Below are 9,100 nucleotides of genomic sequence, written 5' to 3'. Positions count from 1 at the left end.
TTCAGTCTGGTTCAAGAAGACAAGGGGGTTCAGTGGTGAAGATCATATTCTGCTCTCCAAGAGGCAAAGTGTGGGAATAGTATCTAAAGGATTAGATTCAGATAGGGGCAACCAGATGACAGGTAATCAGCAAATCACATCAAAAGTCAGTGCTGAAAGTGTTAACCCAACCTTGTATGGTGACATAAAGCATAAGATTAAGAGCTGGAGAAGTAGGATGTTATGTATGTGGGAGATAGAATTCTCCCCCGCATCTTCTAGTAGCAGCCAAATCCAGAGCCATAGCCACAGCCACAGAGAGAGCGGGAGCCGTATCCATAGCCACAGCCATAGCCACAGCCGTAGCCACAGCCCAGTCTGCGGAAGCCACAGCCATAGCAGGAGCCACAGCCCAGGCCTCCATAGCCACAGCCTCTGTAGCCACAGCCTCCATAGCCACAGCCTCCGTAGCCACAGCCTCCATAGCCACAGCCTCCATAGCCACAGCCTCCGTAGCCACAGCCTCCATAGTAGTTTCCGTAGTAGCCACACATGGTACTGGTTATTGGGGTTGTCCTTGGGTAGAGAAGGGGTGTAGGTGACTTCAGTCTGGATGCATCTCCCTGGAGAGGGCCTTTTATATGCCCTCAGTGTGCTGGGATCCACCACGTGTCTCATGCCATTGGCTAATCTCATGACTGAGTTAATTACTTTGTTGTTTTCAACTCTAAACTAAAACATCTGAGTTTGAAAGAAAGCTTGTTTGTCCACTCGGGATGCCCCTGAAACAATTCAGGGCCAATAATGGAAGCAGACAGTCATGCACACAATTTTCTGCATCTCCTCATATTCATTTCAGCTTCGTCAAACATGCATCATGTAAGAATCATTGTTTCCACAGACCCATCCTGACTGGCTCATGGCACAAAGTATAACCTATACTCTTCTCCTTGTCTTCTCACAACACACAGCCCTCTTGTTAACCAATGGCTTTTGCTTTCATCTTGTTTCACAACCATTTTTCTTTCTGTGTCACAGCTGTCTCTGCACTTATGGGAGGGTGCAGCAGAGAAAGTCACCAATGTCATGCCTCTCTGTGACACAATAAGAATCTGCTTATGAAAATACTTGAAAAACCTGCCTGAGCTAACTGCATCTGTCTTTCTTACTTATGCAAATCACTGTGCTATTTCTATATGCCTCATTCTTTTTAGGATACTAAAATACTTTCTACAGTGGAGTCCAATATCTCTCTAGAGCCTACCACCAGAAAGAATGCTAATAATGGGTTTTTATTTTATTGAGATTTCTATCAATTGCCACTTATTTTTATTTTTATAGAGAGAGGAAGGGAGACACACACACACACACACAGAAAGAAACATTGAATTGTTGTTCCACTCACACATGCCATCATTGGCTGATTCTTTTATATAATATATCCTGACTGGAGATCAAACCTTCAACCTCAGTATGTCAGGATGAAATGTCTAACCAACTGTGCTACTTGGACAGGGCTGTTAGGTGCTATTTTTTTTTAAAACTTTTGAGTTTAAGTTTTGCTAATCATGTACTTACGAACTTTACTATAACTATAAAGTCAGTGCTCCCCAAACAAGTTTTTTAAAAAAAATTTCACCAGAGTGACATCATAGAAATGGTGCCATGAAGAGCGCAACTGAAAAATCTCCCCAAAATTTCAACAAGTTCATCAACCAGAGACAGAAAAATCTATCCTTGGAGCATCCGAGAGTTCCACACCCTGAAGGCGAAGGTAGGGTCAAGCGAAAAATTGACTAAATATATAATCAACCCTGAAGGAAATAAGTCGGACAAAGGAACTCTCTGCCTTCCTCACTAACCTGAGCAAAGGCTGCTTTCACTTGGAACTGAGAGTCAGAAGGAGCTAAGGGTGTGGAGGAGGCTAGGCTGTGGCACGGACGTTTGTTCAAGCCGAGGAAAGAGTGTGCCTGTGGTGAATCAGCACACACGAGCAAATGCCCGTGCACCACAACACCCATGTGCACCGCGAGCAGCCCAACCTCCCACACTCGGGCGAGCAGCCCAACAGCCCGGGCACGCCGAGGGCAACCACCCGCGCACGAGTAACCGCCTGCCCCACAAGCAGCAGCTGCCAGCAGTGCATGAGGAGTGCGCCAAAGCGAACTTCCCTACACCTGAGCTTCTCTAGATGGGCAGGGCACCTCACCCAGCCATTCAAGCTAACAATCAAGCATTGGGGGAGGGGCATGTGTGCAGCTTGCAGTTCATTCTGGAGAAATTCCGTGGATCCAATAGCTGAAATTAGCTTAACCCACAGGTTGCTCACCTCCCAACTGACCTAAGCAGCTCTAATTGACAAGATCTCTCTCAGTTCAGCTATCCAAGACAAGAAGCATGATATTTTTTAGTGCCTCTTGCTAAAGGGGTGGGGGCAACTTCTGATTGGCAGAGCTTTCATACTAAGGGATATATGCTAAAAAGAGGGACTTGGCAGTGTTAAGACCTCCTGCACTGCAGGCAGCACCTAGTCCATCTTCTTCCCAGCCAAAACAGGCTACAAAATCCGGAAAGCCTGGGACAGTGGTCCCACAGAGTGCTAGGTGTGCTGAACAGGCCTGGAGGCTCATAGAAAGTCACCTTGAGAGCAATTGGCTCCCAGCCCCGCCTGATTACGCTGGCTGCTCTGACTGCCAGAGCCTTACCCAGAGCCCTGCATTGAGTGGGGTTAGAGTGGGGATTTTCCAGCTCTTTGAGCCTCTTACTCCCCAGGCAGAGGCAACAGCAGCCTCATAGCTGGAATATCAGGCTGCTAATTCAGGAAGGAGAGACTGGGAGAGAGGCTCTGGGAAAACGGAGTCTCTCATTGTTGGAGCCTGCAAATGCTAACAAGCCTTGACTACCAACGAGACTGAAGCCAAATATATGACATTGCCGTAGAGTCTCATCAACTGCAAATCCCTACCTAAGTGTGCCACAGGGGTACTATCAACAAGACCACCCTCAGATGCCATTAAGAAAAAGGAAATCAAATATCATGGATACAAAAGAAAGAGAAGTAACACAGATAGATGTGGAAAAATCTATGGAGAAAAAGTTAATATATTGGAAACCTTGGAGCTAAATGACAGAGAATTTAAAATAAAAATCCTAAAAATACTCAGAGATATACAAGAAAACACAGAAAGGCAATTTAGGGAGCTCAGAAAACAACTCAATGAACACAAAGAATATATTACCAAGAAAATTGAAAGTATAAAAACAAATCAAACAGAGATGAAAAACTCAATTCATGAACTGAAAAACGAGGTAACAAGCTTAGCTAATAGAATAGGCCAGATAGGAGGTAGGATTAGTGACAAAGAAGACAAGCAACTTGAGGCACAACAGAGAGAAGAAGAGAGAGAATCAAAAATTTTAAAAAAAATGAGAAAGCCCTACAGGAATTGTCTGACTCCATCAAAAAGAATAACATATGAATAATAGGTATATCAGAGGGATAAGAGAGAGAAAATGGAATGGAGAATTTATTCAAACAAACAATAGACAAGAACTTCCCAAGCCTATGGAAAGAACTAAAGCCTCAAATTCAAGAAGCAAACAGAACACCGAGTTTTCTTAACCACAATAAACCTACTCCAAGGCACATCATAATTAAAATGGCACAAACCAACAACAAAGAAAAAATTCTCAAGGCAGCCAGGGAAAAGAAGAATACAACATATAAAAGAAGGCCCATTAGATTATCATCAGATTTTTCAGCAGAAACTCTACAAGCTAGAAGAGAGTGGACCCCAATATTTAAAGCCCTGAAAGAGAGGAACTTTCAGCCAAGAATACTATACCCATCAAAGCTATCCTTCATATACGAAGGAGAAATAAAAACATTCACAGATACAGAAAAGATGAGGAAATTTATCATCAGAAAACCCCCACTCCAGGAAATACTAAAGGGGGTTTTCCAACCAGAACCAAAGAACAAAACAAAACTACAAGTAAAAGCTCCACCAAGAACACAATAAAACCAAATTTAAACTGTGACAACACAAGCAAAAAAAAAAAAAAAAGGAGAGGACAGAGATTAACAGTAGCAAAGGATGATGAAGTGCAGAAACACTCACAAGATAGGGTACTACAATGAATATGGTAGGTACCCTTTTCATTACTTAATGGTAACCACCCTTGAAAAACCACCACTGAAGCACATGACTTAAAAAAGGTAGCAACAGAGGAAAGAAGTATGGAATACAAACAAACAAAAACAAATGATTGAAAAACAAAAGAGAAGAATCAAACAAGATACAAAACTAACAGAAAGCAATTTATAAAATGGCAATAGGGAATCCACAAGTGTCAATAATTACACTAAACGTAAATGGATTAAAGTTACCAATAAAAAGATACAGAGTAGCAGAATGGATTAAAAAAGAAAATCCACCTGTATGCTGCCTACAAGAAACACATCTAAGCAACAAGGATAAAAACAAATTCAAAGTGAAAGGCTGGAAAACAATACTCCAAGCAAATAACACTCAAAAAAAGCAGGTGTAGCAATACTCATATCTAATAATGCTGACTATAAGACAGCAAAAGTACTCAGAGACAAAAATGGTCATTTCATAATGATTAAGAAAACGCTGAATCAAGAAGACATAACAATTCTTAATATATATGCACCAAACCAAGGAGCACCAAAATATATAAGACAGCTACTTATTGACCTAAAAACAAAAACTGACAAAACTACAATCATACTTGGAGACCTCAATACACTGCTGACGGCTCTAGATCGGTCATCCAAACAGAGAATCAATAAAGATATATTGGCCTTAAACAAAACACTTGAGCACCTGGATATGATAGACATCTACAGGACACTTCATCCCAAAGCGACAGAGTATCCATTTTTCTCCAGTGTACATGGAACATTCTCAAGAACTGACAATATGTTGGGCCACAAAAATAACATCAGCAAATTCAGAAAAATTGAAATTGTACCAAGCATATTTTCTGATCATAAAGCCTTGAAACTAGAATTCAACTTCAAAAAAGAGAAAAAAAAACCCACAAAAACGTGGAAACTAAACAACATACTTTTAAAAAATGAGTGGGTCAAAGAAGAAATAAGCACAGAGATCAAAAAATATATACAGACAAATGAAGATGACAATATGACATATCAGAATCTCTGGGATGCAGCGAAAGCAGTAACAAGAGGAAAGTTCATATCACTTCAGGCCCACATGAACAAACAAGAGAGAGCCCAAGTGAACCACTTAACTTCACACCTTAAAGAACTAGAAAAGGAAGAACAAAGACAACCCAAAACCAGCTGAAGAAAGGAAATAATAAATATCAGAGCAGAAATAAATGAAATAGAGAACAGAAAAACTATAGAAAAAATTAATTAAACAAGGAGCTGGTTCTTTGAAAAGATCAACAAAATTGACAAACCCTTGGCAAGACTCACCAAGGAAAAAAGAGAAAGGACTCATATAAACAAAATTCAAAATGAAAGAGGAGAAATCACCACAGACATCATAGATATACAAAGAATTATTGTACAATACTACAAAAACTATATGCCACCAAATTCAACAATCTAGAAGAAATGGATAAATTTCTAGAACAATACAACCTTCCTAGACTGAGTCGTGAAGAAGCAGAAAGCCTAGCCCTGGCCGGTTGGCTCAGCAGTAGAGCGTCGGCCTAGCGTGCGGAGGACCCGGGTTTGATTCCTGGCCAGGGCACACAGGAGAAGCGCCCATTTGCTTCTCCACCCCTGCGCCGCGCTTTCCTCTCTGTCTCTCTCTTCCCCTCCCGCATCCAGGGCTCCATTGGAGCGGAGATGGCCCGGGCGCTGAGGATGGCTCTGTGGCCTCTGCCTCAGGCGCTAGAGTGGCTCTGGTTGCAACATGGCGACGCCCAGGATGGGCAGAGCATCGCCCCCTGGTGGGCAGAGCGTCGCCCCTGGTGGGCGTGCCGGGTGGATCCCGGTCGGGCGCATGCGGGAGTCTGTCAGACTATCTCTCCCTGTTTCCAGCTTCAGAAAAAAGAAAAAAAAAAAAAGAAGCAGAAAGTCTAAACAGACCGATTAGCGGGCGGAAATAGAAAAAGTTATTAAAAACCTCCCCAAAAATAAAAGTCCAGGCTCAGATGGTTATACTAGTGAATTCTATCAAACATTCAAAGAAGACTTGGTTGCTATTCTACTCAAAGTCTTCCAAAAAATTGAAGAAGAAGCAATACTTCCAAACACATTTTATGAGGCCAACATAACCCTCATACCGAAACCTGGCAAGGACAGCACAAAACAAGGAAACTACAGACCAATATCTCTAATGAATACAGATGCTAAAATACTAAACAAAATACTGGCAAATCGAATACAACAACATATTAAAAAAATAATACATCATGATCAAGTGGGATTCATCCCAGAATCTCAAGGATGGTTCAACATACATAAAACGGTTAACATAATACACCATATCAACAAAACAAAGAACAAAAACCACATGATCTTATCAATAGATGCAGAAAAGGCATTCGATAAAATACAACACAACTTTATGTTTAAGACACTCAACAAAATGGGTATAGAAGGAAAATATCTCAACATGATAAAGGCCATATATGATAAACCATCAACCAACATCATATTAAATGGCATAAAACTGAGTACTTTCCACCTTAAATCAGGAACAAGACAGGGTTGTCCACTCTCTCCACTCTTATTTAACGTGGTGCTAGAGGTTCTAGCCAGAGCCATCAGACAAGAGAAAGAAATAAAAGGCATCCTTATCAGAAAAGAAGGAGTAAAGGTATCACTTTTTGCAGATGATATGATCCTATATATCAAAAACCCCAAAGATTCCACAAAAAGATTACTAGAAACCATAAACCAATACAGTAAGGTCGCAGGATACAAAATTAACACACAAAAGTCCATAGCCTTTCTATATGCCAACAATGAAATATTAGAAAATGAACTCAAAAAAATAATCCCCTTCACGATTGCAACAAAAAAAATAAAATACCTAGGAATAAACATAACAAAGAATGTAAAGGACCTATATAACAAAAACTACAAAGCATTGTTAAGGGAAATCGAAAAAGATACAATGAGATGGAAAAATATTCCTTGTTCGTGGATAGGAAGAATAAATATAATCAAAATGGCCATATTACCCAAAGCAATATATAAATTTAATGCAATTCCCATCAAAATTCCAATGACGTTCTTTAAAGAAATGGAACACAAAATCATCAGATTTATATGGAACTATAAAAAACCCCGATTAACCAAAGCAATCCTAAGGAAAAAGAATGAAGCTGGAGGCATTACAATACCTGACTTCAAACTATATTATAGGGCCACAACAGTCAAAACAGCATGGTATTGGCAGAAAAATAGACACTCAGACCAATGGAACAGAATAGAAAGTCCAGAAATAAAACCACATATATATGGTCAAATAATTTTTGATAAAGGGGCCACTAACACACAATGGAGAAAAGAAAGCCTCTTCAACAAATGGTGCTGGGAAAACTGGAAAGCCACATGCAAAAGAATGAAACTTGACTACAGCTTGTCCCCTTGTACGAAAATTAATTCAAAATGGATCAAAGACCTAAATATAAGACCTGGAACAATAAAGTACATAGAAGAAGACATAGGTACTAAACTCATGGACCTGGGTTTTAAAGAGCATTTTATGAGTTTGACTCCAAAGGCAAGAGAAGTGAAGGCAAAGATAAATGAATGGGACTACATCAGACTAAAAAGTTTTTGCTCAGCAAGAGAAACTGACAACAAAATAAACAGACAGCCAACTAAATGAGAAATGATATTTTCAAACAACTGCTCAGATAAGGGCCTAATATCCAAAATTTACAAAGAACTCATAAAACTCAACAACAAACAAACAATCCAATAAAAAAATGGGAAGAGGACTTGAACAGATACTTCTCCCAGGAAGAAATACAAATGGCCAACAGATATATGAAAAGATGCTCATCTTCATTAGTTATTAGAGAAATACAAATCAAAACTACAATGCGATATCACCTCACACCTGTTTGATTAGCTATTATCAACAAGACAGGTAATAGCAAATGCTGGAGAGGCTGTGGAGAAAAAGGAACCCTCATTCACTATTGGTGGGACTGTAAAGTAGTACAACCATTATAGAATGAAGTATGGTGGTTCCTCAAAAAACTGAAAATAGAACTTCCTTATGACCCAGTAATCCCTCTCCTGGGTATATACCCCCAAAACTCAGAAACATTGATACGTAAAGACACATGTAGCCCCATGTTCATTGCAGCATTGTTCACAGTGGCCAAGACATGGAAACAACCAAAAAACCCTTCAGTAGAAGACTGGATAAAGAAGATGTGGCACATATACACTATGGAATACTACTCAGCCGTAAGAAATGATGACATCGGATCATTTACAACAAAATGGTGGGATCTTGATAACATTATACGGAGTGAAATGAGTAAATCAGAAAAAACCAGGAACTGCATTATTCCATACATTGGTGGGACATAAAAACGAGACTAAGAGACACGGACAAGAGTGTGGTGGTTACTGGGGGTGGGGGGGAGGGGGGCATGGGAAGGAAGGAGGAGAGGGGAAGGGGGAGGGGGAGGGGCACAAAGAAAACTAGATAGAGGGTGATGGAGGACAATCTGACTTTGGGTGATGGGTATGCAACATAATTGAATGACAAGATAATCTGGATATGTTTTCTTTGAATATGTACCCTGATTTATTAATGTCACCCCATTAACATTAATAAAAATTTATCTATAAAAAAAATTTTCACCATGAACAGGGAGATCTATTTATACTGGAGATGTACCTAGAGATATACAAGAATCAGCTATATCAGTGGTCCCAACCCCCGGGCCGTGGACCGGTACCCGTCCGTGGGCCATTTGGTACCGGTCTGCAGAGAAAGAATAAATCACTTACATTATTTCCGTTTTATTTATATTTAAGTCGGAACGATGTTTTATTTTTAAAAAATGACCAGATTCCCTCTGTTACATATGTCTAAGACTCACTCTTGACGCTTGTCTCGTAAGTTCGACAATTATATTTAAAAAT

At 40.1% G+C, this 9,100-nt stretch overlaps 1 protein-coding gene across 1 annotated transcript; it reads right to left on the bottom strand.

The window, feature by feature from the left end:
- Positions 1–257: 257 nt before the first annotated feature.
- Positions 258–533, bottom strand: LOC136391853 (keratin-associated protein 6-1-like). Its single transcript, XM_066363735.1, has one exon. It carries the CDS (start codon positions 531–533, stop codon positions 258–260), a length of 276 nt encoding a protein of 91 aa, XP_066219832.1.
- Between the last annotated feature and the right edge of the window lie 8,567 nt (positions 534–9,100).

This window comes from Saccopteryx leptura, chromosome 2 (assembly GCF_036850995.1).
Source record: "Saccopteryx leptura isolate mSacLep1 chromosome 2, mSacLep1_pri_phased_curated, whole genome shotgun sequence".
Lineage (NCBI taxonomy): Eukaryota > Metazoa > Chordata > Mammalia > Chiroptera > Emballonuridae > Saccopteryx > Saccopteryx leptura.
The sequence above is the reverse complement of the archived record's forward strand: the minus strand, read 5'-3'. Positions and strand labels throughout refer to the sequence as shown.